At 38.7% G+C, this 21,887-nt stretch overlaps 1 protein-coding gene across 1 annotated transcript in view; it reads right to left on the bottom strand.

Moving 5' to 3' along the window:
- The window catches only part of esyt1b (extended synaptotagmin-like protein 1b), a 57,575-nt gene that overhangs the window by 4,776 nt on the left and 30,912 nt on the right, over positions 1-21,887 (bottom strand). Inside the window, exons 28-51 of the mRNA XM_026915872.3 lie at positions 20,743-20,919; positions 20,544-20,626; positions 20,336-20,384; positions 19,468-19,557; positions 19,298-19,390; positions 17,832-17,903; positions 17,665-17,751; positions 17,414-17,560; positions 16,668-16,963; positions 15,668-15,776; positions 15,453-15,568; positions 14,413-14,518; positions 11,160-11,336; positions 8,612-8,694; positions 7,784-7,832; positions 4,575-4,664; positions 4,372-4,467; positions 4,215-4,286; positions 2,884-2,970; positions 2,653-2,799; positions 2,014-2,153; positions 1,258-1,389; positions 911-1,016; positions 745-794 (exon numbers count right to left, since the gene is read on the bottom strand). Coding sequence (XP_026771673.3) covers positions 745-794; positions 911-1,016; positions 1,258-1,389; positions 2,014-2,153; positions 2,653-2,799; positions 2,884-2,970; positions 4,215-4,286; positions 4,372-4,467; positions 4,575-4,664; positions 7,784-7,832; positions 8,612-8,694; positions 11,160-11,336; positions 14,413-14,518; positions 15,453-15,568; positions 15,668-15,776; positions 16,668-16,963; positions 17,414-17,560; positions 17,665-17,751; positions 17,832-17,903; positions 19,298-19,390; positions 19,468-19,557; positions 20,336-20,384; positions 20,544-20,626; positions 20,743-20,919 — 2,654 coding nt within the window. The remainder of the gene's footprint in view (positions 1-744; positions 795-910; positions 1,017-1,257; positions 1,390-2,013; positions 2,154-2,652; positions 2,800-2,883; positions 2,971-4,214; positions 4,287-4,371; positions 4,468-4,574; positions 4,665-7,783; positions 7,833-8,611; positions 8,695-11,159; positions 11,337-14,412; positions 14,519-15,452; positions 15,569-15,667; positions 15,777-16,667; positions 16,964-17,413; positions 17,561-17,664; positions 17,752-17,831; positions 17,904-19,297; positions 19,391-19,467; positions 19,558-20,335; positions 20,385-20,543; positions 20,627-20,742; positions 20,920-21,887) is intronic.

The raw sequence follows: 21,887 nt of genomic DNA, 5'->3' as shown, positions 1-21,887 counted from the left end.
CATACAGCAGATCTCAATAGCAAGATGACGCAGTTTACTAATACACTGAAACGGATACACTGCATGGAAGGTTCCCAGAACACTTCCGTGCCTCTCCATCTCTAGCTGGACCAGCAGCAACTTCTCCTTCCTTTCTCCCACCCATCATTCATCCAGACAAGTATTCTGGAGAGACACAGCCATGTGTAAAGGTTTCCTGCTACAATGTTCCCTCTATTTCTCTGGTTAGGAGAGAGTTTCTGAGCAGCACAAAATCGCTCAATTCATTAAACTGCTGACAGATAAGGCGCTAGCCTGGGTCACAGCAGTCTGGTCGCAAGGCATCACAGCATATGACCACTTCATTGAACTTTTCTCATGAACTTTTGATCACTCCCCAGAGGCAGAGGAAATAGGAGAATGGCTTTCTCTATCAAGCAAGGCCAACGTAGCACTGCTGAATTTGCGCTGGAGTTCAAAACCCCTTGCTTAAACCAGGACATTCTCATTCATCTATCAGGAAATAGCTTGATCCTTGAATCAAGCCTTGTTATTTTAGAATCTGATTTTTCTTACCCAACTCTGTTCATCTCCTGACCCTTGCCTATTTTTGAGACCAAGCTCTTATGTATCGTTTTGGATCTGTTTGCCTGCCACTTTTGAATAAAGCATTTACCACCTCTGCTACCTAACACAAACAACACTGTGAAAGTGTGTGTGTGTGTGTGTGTGTGTGTGTGTGAGTGTGTGCATCACAGAACTTACCATTCTGTAACACCTGAGAGAAAGTCAATCTGTGCCAGATCAATTTCAGCCTATAGGCATAAAAAGGTATTTATTACATCAATATACTTCTTGAATAGCTTAATTTCCATAGCTTGTTCCAAAGAATTTCCAATAGCTTTGCAAAGTTCACTAATTGCCAACTCACCTGACCAATGATGTCTTTGTCTCGACTCATGAAGGACGAGCTGTGCTTTACACACACACTGAGCACTCGTTGCCGAGCATCCTCCACACTCATGTCAAACTCAAACCTGAGAAACAGTTTAGTCAGTGCACACCACGCACACCATGGCACGTCACACCTTCCTAAACTACTCTTAGTTTTTAATCATTAACTGTAATTGCTTTAACTGGGGACTGAATAATAATGAATAAACATCTATGAAGCTACATTTGTGAAATATAAGTTCATAAATATAGCCAAAGAAAGAACTGTCCTTATAATGCTCTATCTCACATTTATGCACACACACACACACACAGACTCCACACCTCTCATTAAACTCAGGGTTCAGATCTTTCTTCTTCACAGCGGTCTTTCTCTTCGTGGCTTTGCTTTTATCAGGCAGCAGAATCAGAGAGACGTAAGTGTCTAAACCTTCTTTTGATGATGTCACCAGGCGTCTAAAATACCACACACAATCATAAACAACAGCACTTCATTTTAAATTTAAGATACTCAGCATGTATGAGTGCTTTAATATTGACTACTAATACTCTAATACTGGTTTTCTACTCCTGTTTCAGGTTTTTCTTTGTCTTTTATTAACTTCAATTAAACAGGTAATTCATGTTTTATATAGTTGCATAATGTATACCAATTTAATGTAATCATTGCTTTGAAGGAGGCCAAATACTCAAATTTTTATTACTTCCTTCGTCTTATTATATGGCATTAAAATACTATCATACTAATGTGGGATTGGCAGGCTAACATTCTGAAATTACTACATTAAACTCATTAAAGTGTACTTCTTGGGAAGGTAAGTGATGTTCTATAGGTAGGAGCAAGTTTGTTCAGTATCAGGACTGCAAAAAGAAAAAAAAAAAACATTCATGTGAACAGCCCATACTGGGTGTGTTCCTGTAATTGTGTGGTTATAGAAAAGTTGTGGAGAGTCACAATTGGATCCTTGAAAAAACCCTAAGCCACAACTGTACTCCTGAGCTGAATTCAACCTCACTTATGAATTGATTGGATACAATGAATGAGGCAGAATGAATACAATTAAAAGAAAAATAAGAGACCTGCAGCCATGAATGATCACTGATAGTTTCTTCTGATAGGACAGAGAAATTCTGATCTGTCCAGTGGTGGGCATCTGCTTATTGCTTAATACAGGACCAGCACCAAGTGCCAAAAGTGCTGCCATCTTAGAGTTCAGGATCTGCATTCAAACACATAACATGAATAATGATTAATGTACTAGTGCTACCCCTCTTTATTGGCATTTTTTCTGAATATGCAGGACGACTTTGAGTAGCTGAAACAATTTTTTACACTTCATAATTTATGTCACTGTTAAATAGTGTTAAAACTACATGAAATTCAAACTGTAAATAAAATTGCTGCAAATAAAATAAAGTGCTAAAATTTTAAATTTGACTTACAGGGCATATCTGCAGGCAAATGTAAGCCCAGTAAATAAAGCTTCATCACACAGCAATTATTAATAACATTTTCGTTGTCAAGTAACTCAAATAAACAGCATTTGTAGACTGGAAATATAATTGGTATAATGTTGCTGGTAATATCAGACAGGTTTAATTCTTTGTTGCAGCACAAATTCTCATATTCTAGTTATATTTATGACTTCTATCTATTTTATTTTTTTTCTCTTTCAAATCCCTCTCAGCATGTCAGTATCAGTGTGTGATATTTCATACCTTGAGTTCTGCCCTCAGTAGGATCTGACTCTCAGCTAAAGCTCCATCTAATCTCAGCCACTTGTCCAGCATCAGTTCTGGCTGAGAGAGAAGCTCTCTGATTGGTAGAACCAGGGAACCCAGTGGCTGATCCCACCCACTAGAGAGCTATAAATTAAAGGTTAACAGGTTACAAACTGTAAAATCATTACCAGATGAATCATTTATCTTTAAATAAGTATAAATCCTTACTTTAATAACAAGCATGTCTTTGTTGGGGTCTCGAACCAGGAAATGAAATGCTTCATCCCACTGAGGAGATGTTGAGCGGTCACACACCTATAAAAAAAGAGAGCAGTGGAGAATATACTGTATATGTAGAGCGAGGATGGCCCACATGGATAACCTAAAGTTTGCTGTGAGATTGCTGTGGATGGTCTCACTTGGATAGCCTAAAACTTGCTGTGTATGGTCTCACTTATGCACTTATTCTCAAGCCTTATTCATTTTTCAGTGGATAAATTCACTTGGATACTATAGAACCAAAGTTAAAAATGCTTATAAAATAAACAAAAATGACCCTGATGCTCATACTTTCAGCACATTTGCTGTTGTTTGACTTTATAGTATACAGTTTTGGATGAATAATGACTCATAATCTTTTATCACCCTGAAACAGATGGGGTCCCTTTTGAGTCTGGTTCCTCTCAAAGTTTCTTCCTCATGTCATCTCAGGGAGTTTTTCCTTGCCATTGTCACATTTGGCTTGCTCAAATCTAAATCCATATCAGGATTTCAGTAACACTCCTTTGTGACAATGTCCTCTGTTAAAAGCGCTATATAAATAAAATTTAACTGAACTGAATATAGTCAGGTCCATAAATATTTGGACATTGACTAATTATTGTTATTTCAGCCGTCTATCACGGTATATTGGATAATTTGAGGGTATTTACATCCACATCGGGCAAATGGTATAGGAATTACAAAACCTTTTTATATGTGGTCCACCCTTTTTAAGGGACCAAAAGTAATTAAACAGTTGGCTGCTCAAAGCATTGCCAGGGAAGAGATCCAGCTTCTGGTGATGTCTATGGGTTCAAACCTTCATGCAGTAATTGACTGCGAAGGATTAAAAATGATTTTAATCATTGGAATTTAATCTATGATTATATTAGTTGGTCCAATTACTTAGTGTCTCTTAAAAAGTGCTGTAATTTCTATACCATTTATGTAAAAAATGACTGTAATTCCTAAACAGTTCATGCAACATTTATATTTTATATCAAACCCCTTGAATTAAAGCTGAAAGTCTACACTGCAATCACATCTTGATTGCTTCATTTCAAATCCATTGTGGTGGTGTACAGAGGTAAAATGACAAAAATTGTGTCACTGTACAAACATACATTACATACATATACACACGTTTTATATACATATATATATATCACAGCAACATTCATGGATATCTACACATAATAATGTGTGGTGAAAGGGTGAATGTTTACTACTGTGTGTGTGTGTGTGTGTGTAGAATAATAGAGAATATATAATTATAATTATTTTATTAAATTCCTTGCCTTTGTTTTGTAAGAGGTTCCCTCAAGCACAAGTTCAGCTCCAGCTTTAGGTTCCTTCCCACTCTTCTTCAACTACAGATGCATACACAAAAAAGGCATAAGCATTTACATATGAGAAACGTGTGGGTGGGTGTGGGTATGTGTGTGTCTAACTCACAGGCAGTGCATGTGCTCTCTCAATAAGGACAAACAGTAGGGCGGCTGAAGGGACAGCTTTATTCTGGCTTGACTGGGAACTTTGCATCTGCAGCACCTGATCAAAACGAATTCAATAACACACTTCACATCATGTAACATACACATGCCTTAATGAGTCAGACTGGACAAATGTCATTTAGCTACACATTCATTAGTACATGCCTGCTGTAGTTTGTCTGGCTGCGTTACTGTGGGCAGCCACTCGAGAACCAGATGAAGACGGCCATGTTTCACATCATTTAGAGAAAACCACTGCAACATAGAAAGACAATTTACTGCAATGTTATATAATAATCATGTACAGAGGTGCCAACATTGGCAAAAAGAAAATTAGGATTAGGATTAATCCTAAACAGGCAATGAGAAGAAACAGAATTTTATCACAAAAGCTCTAGCGCATAATAACACTTTGGCTATTTTTTCTCAGATGTGTACCAATCAGCTGTAAAATAACAGTAGACTTCAGGTATCTCCTACATTGCCATAGCAAGCTGTCAACAATCATAAATGCCAGGGCTAAACAGTGAAAGCTGCCAGCTCTCTGTCTAATATAATAGATAAGTTATGCCTACAAGTGGGTCAATTACATAATCCCTGTTGTTTATACAAATATTTATGTGGCATTATTATCACTTGCCTTAGGAATGCATATTTATAACATGTTCACAATTACATGGAAACCATATTAGAGGTTCAAGCAGCAAGTGTTTTTTCTTTTTTTTTATTTTAAGACAGAAGCATGAAATATATCCCCACCACCCAGGCAAGTGAGAGGACTGGCATAATTTTTGGATCATAACCTAAAAAATAAAGAAAACCCTAAAAACTGGAGAAATATGAATGAGAAACAAAAGCCTGTAATGGTATTCTCCTACAGTATTCACTGTACATAAGGCACAATCTGTCCAGTTTTACTACAGAAATTTCCAAGGTTGCTTTCATTGTCCTGTTGTTAATTGGGAGAGCATGAGAATGGGTAACAAGTATCTAGGAACAACAGAAGTGCAAACAGAACTAGATGACTCCTGCCCTTCAACCAGCTTATCTCACTTTCAATTTGGCTGCTAAGAAAGCTCAAATTATTTTCACCAGAACAGGTATTGAGAGTTCTCCTTCCCGTTCTATGGATATCATGAAGGTGGACTGAACTGAACGTTTTTCCTGAAAAGCATGCCAGACAGAACAGGGAGGATGTGTCGCTACTGTGAGACATACATGCAAGATGCAACTCTTGCATTCAGTTGGTGAGTAACATCTTTGCATATAGCTAACTCATTTAATATTAAATGATTCGGTGAGTTTGGATGAGGTTACAATACGTGTTGCAGATCAACTCTGAGTCTGCAGAATCTACAGTGGAACATCTGGTCCAGCTTCACAAGATCCCAGTAAGACCAGGCTCTCCATCCCACCATGTTCAAACATTCAAACTGTGGATGGTAGGCTGGAAGAATTTAGTTCCAAGCCCAGACTTTATTCTATTCATTGTTCATCATAGAGGAGTACATCTAGAGGAGAAGCCCTAAGGCAGAGATTTATTCATCCTTCCACTTCTCCAGCATCAGATGGATTCTTCTTAGGCTATTATGGCTGTCTGGTAATGCTGTATGGCTTGGCCAATGCCCCGGCTGTGTTCCAGTCATGCACTAATGATGCACATAACGTTCCATAATATGCTCCAAAGTTATGTAGTGGTTTACACTGATGAAATCATGGTACGTTCCACAGCCTGGAAGACCATGTAGGTCATGTGAGTTCTGTATTGATGAGATTTCTGAAGCACAGGCTTTACATCAATACTGAAAAGTGCCAGTTTCAACTCCAAACTGTGTCCACCCAATGTCATCTGAAGGGGTATGCATGGAGGAGCAGAAGGCATAAGCACTGCTGTAGTGGACCACCAGGCTACCAGAGAAGTTGTATATCCCAGTGGCAATTCATGGCAAGCTCACATGGGCACACAATTTCACAGGCATTGTCCACCCAAGTATGACTAGGATGCTACTGGTGGCCTAACCTCCACTCTGATGTTCAAGAGTTAGTCATGTAATGTTGTCTGTGTGCATCTAAAACTCCCAGACAGTTGCCTATCCAGGTAAACTGGAGCCCCAAAGTACACCAAAGGCCCTGGACTCACCTCTCTGTGGATTTAGTCAGGAAGGTTATCACCATACTGGTCAGTTTTCTAAAGGATGTTGGCTGAGCGCTCTTCTTGGTCTCCCCACTGTATACCAGGCTTTAGAGGCCTGTTTTCAGCATGTCTTACATCAGCTGTTCTTCCTGAACACACTGTCTCCGACCGAGGAACCCAGTTCCCTTCACAGGTCTTGGGGCCTTCATGGAGCTTCTGGACATCAGCGTGAGCCTCAGGTATGGCCACCAATTTGATTCCAACACAGTTGGCTCACATCTGGCGTTATCTCCACAGTTATCGTGGAGACCACCAAGGTGACTGGTGTATATTTTTCCCCTGGGCTGAGTATGCCAGTTTTTCACTGTCTTTTCCCTTCTCTCTCCTTTGGAATGTGGTTCCAGGTTCCATTCAAGAGGTGTCACCTTGCTAATGCCACCACCAGCTTTCATGGATCTCTAGCCTATGCCATGAGAGTCCTCCTGAAGGGTTATGGTCACTCTTGGATCACTGACAAACATGTTCTAGACAACTTCCTAAAGGCAGAGATCCTCCACTGCTGCACACATTGCCCTGCACTGTATGGTCAAAGTTAACCATCAGGAAAAACTCCTAGGAGGGGGCATCTGGAACAAATGGCATGTCCCAGCATGCAATGCCGACAGCTCCATTCTGTCCAGCATGCACCCAGGATCGGTTTATTAACACCTGCAGCTTCATTTCCTAGCTGATCAATGAAGCTATACAAGTCCATGCTCCACAAGTTCATGCAATCAGTAATTATGCAGTATTGAACCTCCCATGTGCCCTTGCTTTTCCATTCTCCTAGTCATGTGTTCTTAGTTGATGTTTTTTTTCTAGTCTGTGTTTCATGTTCTTGTTTTAATATATAGCTGTTTCTACATCAGCTCCAAAGTTTAGTTTGAGTTCATTATTGCTAGTTCTTGATTGTGCTTGCACGTATGTTTCCGGGTTCATGTTTGAGTTATCTGCCGATTCATTCCTGTCTTGTGTTGTCACTTGTAACTAGTCCCTCACTAGTGCCTAATCCTAATCTATCTTGTTACACATTAGGATTTTACATCCACTGTTTAACCTGGGTATAATGTGCAATATCGGCTTTTAACAAACTACTACTAGGCTTTTGCCATGAAACTGGTGTAAAACTAACAGCAACAAAAATGGATTTCTTTGAATATAAGGCTGAGGACAGGTTTAATAAAATGGTGGTAATACTTACCTCATCATTATACTGGGATTTAATAATATCTCCAAGCTTAATTTTGAACCTGTTGTAGAGAAGAAGAAGTCAAATACAAGGATATTTGCTTCTTTTATGTCAAACAAATATAATTTCATTTAAATAAATATATGTAGGTATTCAGAGCCAAAAATGGGACCTGACCTCTTCATAAGGAACCACATAATCTCAGGGAAGTGTATTGTATATTATGTCAATCAGTGATGGATCTTCGTGTGAACTGTTTAGACTGAATAATCTGGAATAATTGTACTGGCAGTAAATTAACTGACTTAATCGTACTGGCAGCTGCAGCCATCTTATCTTCCATTATGTGCACTAAATGACAATAATATTTCAGCTGTATTGTTAATGACTATGAGTCAGCCACCTTTCTCCAACCATACTGGTCCTTTTTCTGTTAGGCCTCCAGTGTTTCTTAACACTTTTCCAATATTCAGTGACTGACATTGTTATTCTGTCAACTGCAAATATTGTTCTGTAATGTGGTGCACAAAATAGTGTCTGGAAATATATGTGTAAAAGAAACGAGCCACATTTTATATCATATTTTATAAGTTAGTTATATGACATATGTGTTGGCTATCTGACATATTTGGAAAATACAATTATATAACAAAATATACATAATTAAATTGCTATTGTGTTATTTTTAATAAATTTTTTAAAATTATCATGGCTGTTTTTACAGTGTCAGTTGGTACACCAGTGTACGTGTAAGTGTTGGGTTTGAAGTATGAGTGTATTTGAGCTATGTGTGTACATTTGGAGAAACATCCATGCAATACTGACAGCGACTCCACTAACCTTCCAAGGAAGTCATCAGAGTCAATGTCTTTGTCGTAAAGTTCAAACTTCACTTCTAGATTGGGGTCAGGAGTCAGAATCATCTAGTACAAAAATCATCATAAAGATTTTAAATGACCATAATCCAATTTGATTTTCTCATCTATACACTTGTGCTAAAAAAAAAAATTACTTGCACGGTGTAAAAAAAGGCAAAATATTCAGGGCAGAGCATTCCAGGACTAAGGGTCTCATTTATAAAAACATGCATAGAACAAGTTTTAAATTTGTGTGTAAGGAAACTGGCATCTAAAAACAATTATCACATATTGATAAATCCCATACACATTCTAAACTGCATACATAGTCATGTATCTGAAAACAAAGTCCTACTGTGCTGATCTGCATAATAAAAAACCTTGAGTTCCACCTGGCCACCTTGCAATAACATTCAAAAAGCTTAACAGAGCATCAAAAATTAGAGGTACATTCACTGAGTAGCCTTTTCTGTTTTTCCCCCCATTTTTCTCCCTACTTTGGTCACTTGCCAGTTCCTGCCCACCAGCCATCTCTCACATATTGTATCATACGAACACTATCAGCTAGGAGGGAAAAGGCTAACACGTGCTTACTCTGAGACACATGAAGCCAGTCAACCACATATTTTCAAACTGCTGGTCATGCTGCACCATAAAACAGCATAACACACTCGGAGGAACCGTAGCTGTGGCATCATTCAAACTCATGATCTCTGGATGATAGGGCAAATGTTCTTCTATTGCACCATTCGGGGGCCTGAGTAGCTTTTCCAGCTCACAGTTTCAAGTTTTTAAGCTACATGTGCGCAATCTATTTCCCAAATTTTACATTTAGAATACCTACCATGGCATGAAAATCCCTCAATTTCAGCTAACAAGCTATGAAAAAATCTGTTATCCCATACATACTGTTTGGGTCTCTACTGATAGCAAAGTTACTCCTACCAGTCCATAATCATCCCATTATTTGCTATCTCTAAACCGCCCGGAAGAAAGCCTCCCGTATCATGTACATTAACCCTTTTTTAAGTCCTTCGTCAGCCATTTGGGCCAATCCAATGTTGTTAACAGGTGGATCCCCTGAGCTATACAAGGAGTGGGCAGATTAAAATTACCACTTTTGAAGACCTTTAAGAGGATGATGCATTAATATCTTTTGAAAGACTTAAATAGAAATTCAGCTTAACTAACAGTCAGATTTGTAGGTATCTGCAGTTAAGACATATGCTCACAAGTGTCTTTGGCCCTCCCCTATATGCTCCTCAGCGCAAAAATATTCTTAAGACAATTTTGAGTATTATGGGTACTGGTCATGAGGCAACTAAATATTATTCCATGCTCAATAGACAAACAGACCACAATACTATTTCTGCTGTAAAATGAATAAGGGAAAAGGATTTGGGGTGCATTTGAGGATGAAGAATGGGAAAAGATTACTGGAAACTAAAGATATTAGAGATACTAGAACAGATATTCTTATACGCTTCTTATACAATTAAAAATTTTGCACAGATTCTATTGGATGCCCAGTAGGCTGTTTAGAGCAGGTTTGAGGGACAGTCCAGATTGCTGGTGATGCCAGGGGGAGGACGGCAACCTGTTTCATGCCCCATGGCAATGTTCAGAAGTTCAGTATTTTTGGAGAGAGGTGCACGATTATATCTCAAAAATATCACAGGCCCAGTTCAATTTCTCTCCTGGTTTGTATATTCTTGGTGATCCACGGCCTTTAAGTCATATAAGAAAAGCTGAATCACAATGGTTAAAGAGCTGCATGATGCTGGGCATACGTATCATTGCGAGAGGCTGGAAATCTCCTGGAAAGCCATCAACTTATTAGTGGCTCTCAAATTTAGGGCGTGTGACAGCCTACGAGAGACTCTCCTTTACTTTGCAGGGAAGGATAGATATCTACTACTGTGAATCAACTAAGTGAGGAAATTTCTCAATTTTTGCAATAAGTTGTAATTACGTGGCGAGGCAGGAAAATGATTGCACTAATAGTCACAGTAACAATGACATCGTTTCTTGCAGGAGCTGATATAGCTCTTTTTTTTCTCTATGTGTGTATGTACATATTATTATTATTTTTACTAATTCATTTAATTTTGTTTTGTGTGTGTCTTTGTTAATGGTTCTTGTTTAAATGACTGAGCACATGTATGTTTTACATTGTTGCTTGTTCGTAAGAATAAGAAAACCCAATAAAGTATAAATAAAAAAATCCCTGAATATATTTTTCACAGAATCTCAAAGGAATGTTTCCAACATCTTGTGGAATCCATGCCACAAAGATTTGAGGCTGTTTTGAGATGAGGCCCTACACAGTATTAGTACAGTGTTCCTAATAAAGTGCACAAGAATAACTTAATAAATCCCATTCTATGCATATAAATAAATGTGTGTATGCACGGTTTATACACAAAACTGTATGTATGGACAAACGGATAAATGATACCCCTGGTCTCCAGTTAAAATTTAGGCTTATTAATAGACATTCTAATATACTGTTACACCCCCAGAATTCCTACCTCATACATCTCATTCCAGGTGGGGTTGAGGTTCTCTTTGATCACATGACTTTTGTAGGTTGTGGTCCCAACAGTGATCTTCACGTAGGGGTCACTCTTTCCCTTCACCATACCACCCATCAAACTGTCCATTGCAATCAAATTCTGAGCCTCCAGCAGGTGAATACGCAGCACCCCCTACAGAGAGAAATCAGTGGAAAAATTAGGAAAATCTTTCAAGAAACCTGAAAAGTACTTCAGCTTCTTCTTTCTTTCTTTCTTTCTTTCTTTTCTTCTTTCTTACTTACTTACTTTTCACCTCAGAAACAGGTATTTGAATCTAATCCCCCCCCCACCCCCCCCATTAAAATCTGTAAGATGAACTGTGTTTTTCTTATACAACTGTAATGAGCATCCTGCTATATTAAACTTTTTTCTCCAAAAACAATGTTAGAAGGATACTGGATTTCCTTAGCTGTTAGGATCCCAATCGGAATGCTCATACAAACACCTTTTAAGGTCAGGGCAGTTAATTTCCCTCTCACTTTTAGGCACACCACTCACCCAAGTTTCACTGCTAGCAATAGCATTTAGTATATAATATACCACTGCTTTCCCCTACCAACCAACAACTTACCCCAAAATCTGTACATACACCAGATTTATATTTTATATCCATAGTTTAGCTCACTCTGCCCCAAAGTTCGTTCCACAACTAAGTAAGGCTGAGAGTGAGTTGCTAGTGAGACTCGGCAGGGTCAATTCCCAAAACAGTTCATAAAGTTCAGTACAGTAGTTCTCCAGGAGAGAGAGAGACAGTGAGAATGAGAGTCGGTGGAAACAAGGCCGAGACTCAGCGGTCTTGACTTTACAACACTGCAGCTCACCAAACCATTGTTTTTGTAAAATAATGTAAGTCCTGATGCAGAGCTCTGTTGAATCGCAAAAAATGTCCATCATTCACTTGTTGCGATAAAGACAGTAAAAAATCTCTCCAAAAAGGTAGTCCGTATGATGCAAAAAGGCAAAAAAGACAGAAAAGATAGCTCCAGTGAGGAATAAGCTGCAAACACTACACTCATGCTGCTTCCCTCTTCCCTCCTTACTACTTACTTCCCTGTTTACGTGTGAAGTCTCATCCTGATCGGTCCCTACGTAATGCTATGTATGCGCATTGGGGAGACAGACATGCGTAAAAGGCCATTTTTGAATAGGCCCGATTTTCATTACCCTTTCCCCCATAATATATACATGTAAGCGAAAGGAACAAAAATAAATATATTACACATTTGTGTGATATTCTCACACAAATACTGTATTGTAGGAGTGCATCATGACTCAAACACACATGCACAGGATACACATGCTGATTGGGATTATGAAAGGCATTTGATGCAGCTTTACATGCCTGTCCATTTAGTAATCACAACAGGATAACATTTAATGAGATGGGATTTTGAAACTCATTACAACACTGGTATGGATTAAAAGCTGAACACACTCACTGGACTCATGCAGAATAGGCACTATTTGCCCTTCTTTTTCTTAGAATCATCCTATTTGACTTTGATAGTGGGTTACTGGTGTTAATTGATTCAAGTAAAAATGTCCCTAAACCTTGCTTTACATGTGCACATAATTTTTAATAGCTTTACATACAAAAACACAATTTTTTAAAAAATAGAATATATAAATCGGATCCATATAAACCAGGGGTGTTAAAGTCAACTTCTGTCTTGCTAAGTACAAACATGTCCATATACTCCCATCTCTCTTTTCCTGGTGAGGAACACATACACACACACACACACACACACACACACACATACATCCCAGGGTCCAAAAGTCTGCCATTTTCCTAGTATGCAGTTTTTGGAAGGCTGTATTTCTTCCCCAAATGTATTAATCAAAAAACAACTTTCAAATTTCATCTTCATATGTCAAATGGTTGAGGGGATACATGCATTTTTTAGTTACAGAGCCTACTATAGGCCAATTCTTCTGAAATTAGAGAGGTGGCCAACGAGTGTCCTACTGTCTATGTATTGTAAATTTCCTAGAAATTTGACTTTGCATTCAGAAGATACAGCTCTTTTCGTACATACATACAATGGCCTAAAATTCACTGACCTGTAGCGGCCAAACGGTTTGGTGAATCAAATTTTTTTAGTATGTTCTTCTCAGCAAACTCTCTACTTGCTTAGATTTCATATTTTATGCTGATCAGATAAATGGGGACTAGATGAACAGGGACTAGTTTGAAGGCCTAGTCTGAAAAAGAAGGTTTTTTTTAGATAATTAAAGATGGACGAAAGTATACCAGCCAAAAGTACTTAACTATATGACAAAAAGATGCAGGAGGACTCAGGAATTCTGCTGATATAACGATAATTCTGCTGATATAATTCTGCTGATATAAGTTTTACTCTATTCCCTACAGTTGTAAAGATATAAACCAAAAGGTAAATTCATTTAGTATAGCGCCCCCTTCTAGTGGGTATGAAACCTTTCCTTTGGCTGAGTAGGGGCTGGAATACGGGCCCTAACTACTAAATTTGGTGGCAGCATGTCAATGATAATCCTATCTTATAGCTGTTTAAGTAAATCAGGCTCCACCTTGTTAGAATTGATTGACACGTGGCGGCCAAGTTTTGTGACAAAAGCTCACTGTGTACCCTGTCAAATGCCTGCTGAAATCTGATTGACCAGTGGAGACCATGCTTTCAAGTAAAGGAGTCATCATCAAAGATCCACTTGCAGATTAGCATATAGATGCAGTATACCACGTTCCAGCTCAATAGTATGTACAGTTTTTGAGAAAGTTATCTGACCTTAGCTCCACCCCTTATGTATGACCATGTCTTGAGGCTTTTTTTTTTGGGGGGGAGAACCCAAGGAATAAGTAGTAAAAAGAATTTTCACTGTATGCCTTACAGTATATGAGATATGAACCAAAACATAAAATGCTTTGCCATAGCACTGCCACAGGCCGATCGGGCTCATCTCTCTTGCCTGAGTAGCGGCAGGGAGTACTACATACTAAATGAGGTAATGAAGTTTCATGTCTGTAGGACCTACTTTTTTTCTGTACAAAGAGTTTTAGTGAAAAAAAGAAGAAAAATAAGAAGGAGAAGAAGAAAGAAGAAGAAGAAAATTCTAACAAAAACAATAGGGTTCCAAGCACTATATGCTTGGCCCCATAATAATAATAATAAGAAGAAGAAGAAGAAGAAGAAATTTGTCACTTGCTTGGAATGTGTACATATGTACTCACCTGGGTGCCAAAGCCAGGGTAAGAACATGTGTGCTGAGGTAGCACATGTGTTATTTCTGTATTTTTTTCAGCAGCAGGAACAGTCGGATGAACCTTTTCATGAGAACTGAAAAACACAAAACACATACACAGACACACACGCCATTTCTTTACCCATAGGAATCAATGTGAGGTATCTGCTGTTAAATACTAGTCTAACTGCTGACCAATGCACAAAAGTGTGAGAAATAATAATAAATACAGAAATAATGAATGTCACATATTCAGTACAACTGTGAAATATTTAATCCTCCTTTTCTCCTTTTCTCAAACATCTGTATTAAGCTTTCCACAAATTCATAACTTAGACTCAGAACTAGTTCTGAACTGGCTACCACAGTAACATAGTTTGTCATATAATGTTAAGAGAATGTGGGGATTATATGGAATCACCTTTAGTTTATCCTTTTCATTCTTTCACCAAGGTTAAGAGCAAAGAGGGACTGATTGTGATCAGTAATAAATTTTTATATCCAAAAGGTAAATATCCAAATTATATCCAAAACAGTAAAAACCTCCAATCTATTTCAAAACCATTTCTAATAGGCCCATGACACACAAGCTAACCACTGTAATTATATGCAATTTTTAGACAAGCCAAAGGGCAAATGGGAGCAAATAAAAAGCTTAACATTTAATTGCGATCTTCAAATTTATATTTACTAGCCAATCATCCTTCCTTCATGACAGTTCCATCACATTATTATGCCAGCTAGCTAGGTAAATAGTATGTTATTAAGCATCTGATCACTCAGTGCATACTTAAAAGGAAATAATCGATGTAATGTTAACTATAATGTGCTTTGTGCCAACTCAAATTCGCTCCTGCTATACCCTCCTCTCTTTGTACTACAAGTGAGCACTCATCCAAAAATCAACAAGGGCACGTTAAGAAGAGTGTAGCAGCACAGGGCCACACTGCTAAACTTCACTCAAAGTCCTTTGACAAGAAAAGGTGTACAACAGAGATGAAATTTCAGGTAGAGACGCTTTTAACTCACTTATCAGCTGCCTTATCCAAGTGTTGCTCATTATTGGCTGCACATGCTGGATCGCTTACTGTGATTGGTTTCACAGCCTTACTGGCTCCTCCCACTGAGGACGCTTTACTCAAATCCTGTAAACATAGTATGAGACAAGGTTTGTATATTTTCATTCATACTCTCTCCTTCATACACACGCACACACGCAGGCGCACACACACACACACACACACCTTTGCCTCATGTCCTGTGTCATGAGTGATATCTGCTGCCGGTACTTTCTGTGTGTCTTCAGAAAGTGATACGGCTACTGGTACTGTAGAAGCCACTAGTTCATTGAGCCTGATGAAAGGAGACACATAAATACATGTGCTTATTAGTTATTTTGTAAGCATAACAAACATTCATGCCACATATAAACAGAATCCATTTTTTTTCTGTTGCTATGTATAGTGATTACTGACAACCCATCAAAATGGGCAAAATACTAATACATTTTTGGATGAAGCGGTACAAATTTTATGAAGAACATGGCTATGTGTCTGACTTGTGAGTCAGGAAATGCATTTTCCTAAATAGACCTCCTGTATGTTTGCACACCTGGAAAGGCAGGCTAAAAACTATAAAGTGCATCTGTGCTCTTGTCACCTTTTCCGTTAGACTTTGTTTATCTGATGAAAAATTGTAAATTACTTGAGCACCCTTCCCTGTGCTTGACCTCTCTTAACATGCTATGGTCCCTGAAAGAAATAAAAGTAATCAGTTTTGCAATGACCCTCGAAGTCTCTGGATATGAGTTTCTGGAGTTTCTGAACCCTACTAAAAACCTGTTGTCCGAATTAAAGAGGGAATTCCACATTTAAATACTGTATCTAAATGCATAAATGAGCTACAATTGTTCTGCATGGAGGAGTGGACTCTCTACAAGTGTCTCCAACACTTACAAAAGGAGACTCAGTGATATTCGCTTATTTTCTGTAGGGCTGGCATCATGAAATATGAATTGTAAGGTGGCCAATAATTTTGAAGCCTTTTGAAAAACTTTTTTAAAAAATTGTGTTAAAAAGCATATATAAATAAAACTATACAATGTCCCTGTAAGTTCAAGCTCAAAATATCACTTACTGAATGATGTTTTACAGTATCTTTGCCCATTTTCATGAAGGGTGCGAATAACTCTAGAGCACTATATGTAAGAACAAGGATGGAGATCACCCAAGCTCTAGAACGTACCTTGGTGTTGGCTTGGTCTCTTGTTTTAACTCTTTATTGGCTGGTGTCAGCGACTGCTCAGCACTGACTGGTGCTTTCCCTCCACTTTGCCCACCAGTAGAACTGTTTGCACCCATCGACTTTTCTGTTGACTTTTGTGTAGTCTGCTCTGCAGGTTCATCAGACCTCTCAGGAGTTTTTCCGGTAGGTTTTTCCACTGGATTTTCAACAGTCTCTTCAACAGACTTTTCAGGATTTATTTCAGTATTTATTTCAGAAGGTTTTTCAACTTTTCTGTCCATCTTTGATGCCAGAATCTGGAACCCAAAAGAAGATTTTATACATTTTATGTAATATGCACAGCAACTACTTAAGTGTGGGGAACTGAGAAGGATACATGGGACATTTAGAAGTATATACCTAAGTATACACCCTCGATGGAATGCCATTGACACCACGCACACACATTCACACCTAGGGACAATTTATCTCAGCCAATCCCAAAAAAACATATTTTTGGGAGGAAAGTGGAGAACACCCACATGAACACAGGGAGTACATGCCCAGAAACTCTGCAGATAACAACCAGAAATCAGGATCGAACCTAGTACCCTGGAGCTGTGAAGCAGCAATGCTGCCCACTGTGCCACCATGTTACCATTTTATTGAGCATGTTCCAGGCTCCATGTCAGTCTACTCTGTAACATTAGTATACATGCAGACAACACAAGCACAGTACAAGTTCTATAGATTTTAATGTGTTTTACCTTGAGCTGCGCTCTCAGTAGGATTTGACTTTCAGGTGAAGCACCATCCAGATTTTGCCACTGGTCCAGCAGCAGCTCTTGTTGTGACAGAAGCTCTTTAATGGGTAGAACCAGGGAACCCAGTGGCTGATCCCACCCACTGGAGAGCTGAGGAGGGAAGAACGGAGAAAGAAGAGTAAGAAAAGTTAACTTAAAAACTTTTGATATTCTTTGTCTACAGAATCCAACATCCAAAATAAAGTCCAATTTACCTTAATAACAAGAATGTCTTCTCTGGGATCATGAATCAGGAAGTGGAAAATCTCACCCCAATGAGGAGAGGTAGAGCGATCACACAACTTTGGGATATAACAAAAGTTAGTTAAAATATAAAATGAACAAATCCTCATTTAATAGTTAACAATTAATTAAGACCTACCTTGGTTCTATAAGAGGTTCCACTGACTACAAGCTCTGCTCCAGCTTTAGGCTCCTTCCCACCCTTCACCATCTACACACATACACATTTTGAAATTGAATTGAGTCAACACTTCATGCAATTCTACCCACCTTCTGTGAATTTTAGCCAATCTATGTACACTCACCTAACAATTTATTAGGAACACTATACTAATACTGGGTAGAGCCTCCCTTTGCTCTCAAAACAGCCTCAATTCTTCGTGGCCTGGATTCCACAAGATGTTGGAAACATTCCTTTTTGATTCTGGTCCATGTTGACATGATTGAATCACGCAATACCTGCAGATTTTTCAGGTGTACTTTCATGCTGCAAATCTCCCGTTTTACACAATCCAAAGGTGTTCCACTGGAATTAGATCCAGTGACTGAGAAGGCCACTGAAGAACACTGAACTAACTGTCATGTTCATGAAACCAGTTTGAAATGACTTTTGCTTTGTAACAAGGTGCAGTAGCCATTAGAAAATGGGTAAATTGTCGCCATGAAGGGATGCACATGGTCAACAACAATACTCAGTCTGTGGCATTCAAGCAATTACTGATTGGTATTAATTGGCCCAAAGTGTTCCAATACACCACCTCCACCAGCCTGGACTGTTAACACAAGGAAGGTTGGGTCCATAGATTCATGCTGCTGGCACCAAATAATGATCCTACCATCTGTGTGCCTCAGCAAAAATCAAGATTCCTCCGAGCAGGCTATGTTTTTCCCGTCTTCAACTACCTAGTTTTGGTGAGCCTGTGCTTCATCCTCAGCTTTCTGGTCCTGGCTGACAGAAGTGGAACCCGATGTGGTCTTCGGCTGTTGTAGTCCAAAAACCTCAAAGTTCGATGTGTTGCGCTTTCAGAGATGCTTTTCTGCTCACCACAATTGTACAGACTAGTTATCTGAGTTACTGTAGCCTTTCTTTCAGTTCAAACCAGTATGGCCATTCTCCATTGATCTCTCTTATCAACAAGGTGTTTCCGTCCACAGAATTGCCGCTCACTGTTTTTTTCTTTATTGTACAATTCTGAGTAAACTCTAGAGACTGTTGTGCATGAAAATCCCAGGAGAACAGCAGTTACAGAAATACTCAAAATAGCTTTTGTGACACCAACAATCATGCTACAGCCAAAATCACTGAGATCACATTTTTTCCCCTTTCTGATGGTTGATGTGAACATTAGCCGAGGTTGCTAGCCCATATCAGCGTGATTTTATGCATTGCACTGTGCCACACGATTGGCTGATTAGATAATTGCATGAATGAGTAGGTGTACTGGTGTTCCTAATAAAGTGTTCAGTGAGTGTATGTAAGCCTACAGTTAATAGATAGTAAACACAGCAACATTCATGGATATCTACACATAATAATGTGTGGTGAAAGGGTGAATGTTTACTACTGTGTGTGTGTGTGTGTGTGTGTGTGTGTTTGTAACTCACTGGCAGCGCATGAGCTTTCTCAACAAGAACAAACAGCAAGGCTGCAGAGGGTGAGGCTTTATTCTCGTAGGAGATGGATTGCAAGTCCAGTGCCTAAAAATAAAACTCAAATAAAACTCTATGTATGACTACAATTCTGTGTAAATTAGACTTTTCAATACCATATGTACCTGTTGCAGTTTATCTGGCTCTGTTACTGTGGGGAGCCACTCCAGAACCAGATGAAGACGTCCATGTTTCACGTCATTCAGAGTAAACCACTGAGAAACAAGAGAAAAAAAAGCATGGCATAAACAAACACGAAGCTTGTTTGCGCCCAGATGTACTGAAAACTGCCCAAGAGTATTTTGTCCCATAAACATGCTTTGTTTCTATTTTTAGCCCTGTCATACTATGGGGCTGCTTCTCTTCCGCTGGGACTGGAGTTCTAGTCAAGATAGAGGGAATCATAGATAGCTCCAAATACCAATCTATTCTGGCACAAACCCTGAGGGCCTCTGTTGGAACAGCTGAAGATTAAGAAAATTTTCACCTTCCAGAACGATAACAACCCTAAGCACAAATCTAAGTCAATAAAGGAATGGCTTCAGAAGAAGATCAATGTTCTGTAATGGCCCAGATCAAAATCCCAACAAAAACTGTAGAATGACTTGAAGAGAGCTGTACACAGAAGATCCCTTTACAATTTGACAGATCCGAAAATTTGCAAGTAAGAGTGGAATAAAATTGCCAAATCAAGATTTGCTAAGTTGGCAGATTCTCACCCAAAAAGAGTGACTGGTGTATTACAAGCAAAATGTGCTTTAACAAAGTATTAGTTAAGGGGTGTGCACACTTATGGAAACAGATTATTAAGTTTTTTCTTTTTCTATGATCTGATATGATTTATCTTGGTTTCATCTTCCATCACAAAAACTTGCAATTTTAACAGTGGTGTGCAGAATTTTTATATCCACTATATATTACTGAATCTGTGTTCTTGAAATTCAAAAATTAATGAAGTCATTTAAAGCCTTAACAATACAGTTAAAGACTGACCTGGTCAATGTATTGAGCCTCAATGATTTCACTCAAGCTGATCTGAAACCTGTTGAAAAAATATCACATCATATTTCATTAACATAAAGACATTGCGATATTTGCAAAAGTCATATGTTGGTCTTTTAACAGTCTTAAAGACATGTAAACATAAAATCTTGCACTCCTGTCAATAGTTTTCTGTACATGTTAATTGTAGTCTGCATACCTTCCTAGAAAATCATCTTTATCAATGTCCTTATCAAACACCTCTATGCGGACATCCGAAGCTGACTCCGAGGCCAAAACCAGCTGCAAGAATCATCAGGAATATTAATGTTAGACTTGACCTTATTACTTCACTTTTACCATTTAATCAAAATCTGTTATTTACTAGCATAACCATATCCAAAACACAGTCTGCTTACCTCATACATCTCATTCCAGGTGGGGTTGAGATTCTCCTTAATGACATGACTCTTAAAACTGTTGTTTCCAATGTTGATCTTAACATAGGGATCACTCTTCCCCTTCACCATGCCCCCCATAAGGTTGTCTTTCGCAATCAAATTCTGAGCTTCCAGCAGATGGATACGCAGTACACCCTACAGAGGTAAACAAGAAAAATGAAAAAAAAATAAATAAAAACTGGGCTGAGATTTTTCCCTATTTGGTGCCTGACATGTAAGCAGACCAAGGACATGGAGTTTAAACAGTATCATTAATAGAGAGTGAAAGAGTGGTGTTAGCAACCATGCTTATTAACAGAGAGCCCAAGGTATTGTGATTTGCAATCACACAAAGCTATCTGCGAGCACAGAGCAGTGAATCAAGCGTTCAGAGCAGCTTTTGCGTGCAAGTGTACTTCTGTTCTGCATGTAAGGTCAGCTGTGACATATGCTCATGCTTTGCCAGTGCTCGCTCGTAGGCTACAATTTGCATGGTGAATTTTGACGCTTTAGGGATGGAAATAAGACAGATGTTCCCACGGCTATGACTCTCAACCAATCCCCAGACCACTGCTATGTTACAGATATTGTATTCTTATGCACGGATAAATAAACAAAACCATAACCATTAAATATGTATATATAAATATATAATAATGTCTGAACCGAATAAATGAATAGGCATCATGTTAGCTACCTAATATAACATAAAACATAATTCTATATACATTAGCTACGTACTTCAAATGTAGCTGTAGCAAACATTAAAATTAAGTTTATTCTGATTTCTTTCATCTCTGCCTTTTTGGGGATTTTACTTTGAATAAGATCAAGGTCTGTTTCCTAAAGAAAGGAGGTTCGAGAGTGACTAATCATAGCCATAGAAACATACATCTTATTCCCACCCCAAAATTCTCAAAATTCAACCTGAATCACGAGCAGAGTGTGGCATCTTAAGTGAGTGATAGCAAAGCATGAGTGTGTCGCTGCTGAGCACACGCAGAACAGAAGTACACTCGCGTACAGAAGCTTCTCTGCGAGCTTGTGGCACTGCTCCACACACGAATGGCTTTGTGTGCTTGCGAATCACACCTCACACTCTCTGTTAATAAGTACACTCACTA

The sequence above is a fragment of the Pangasianodon hypophthalmus genome, chromosome 2, assembly GCF_027358585.1.
Source record: "Pangasianodon hypophthalmus isolate fPanHyp1 chromosome 2, fPanHyp1.pri, whole genome shotgun sequence".
Classification (NCBI taxonomy): domain Eukaryota; kingdom Metazoa; phylum Chordata; class Actinopteri; order Siluriformes; family Pangasiidae; genus Pangasianodon; species Pangasianodon hypophthalmus.
The sequence above is the reverse complement of the archived record's forward strand: the minus strand, read 5'-3'. Positions and strand labels throughout refer to the sequence as shown.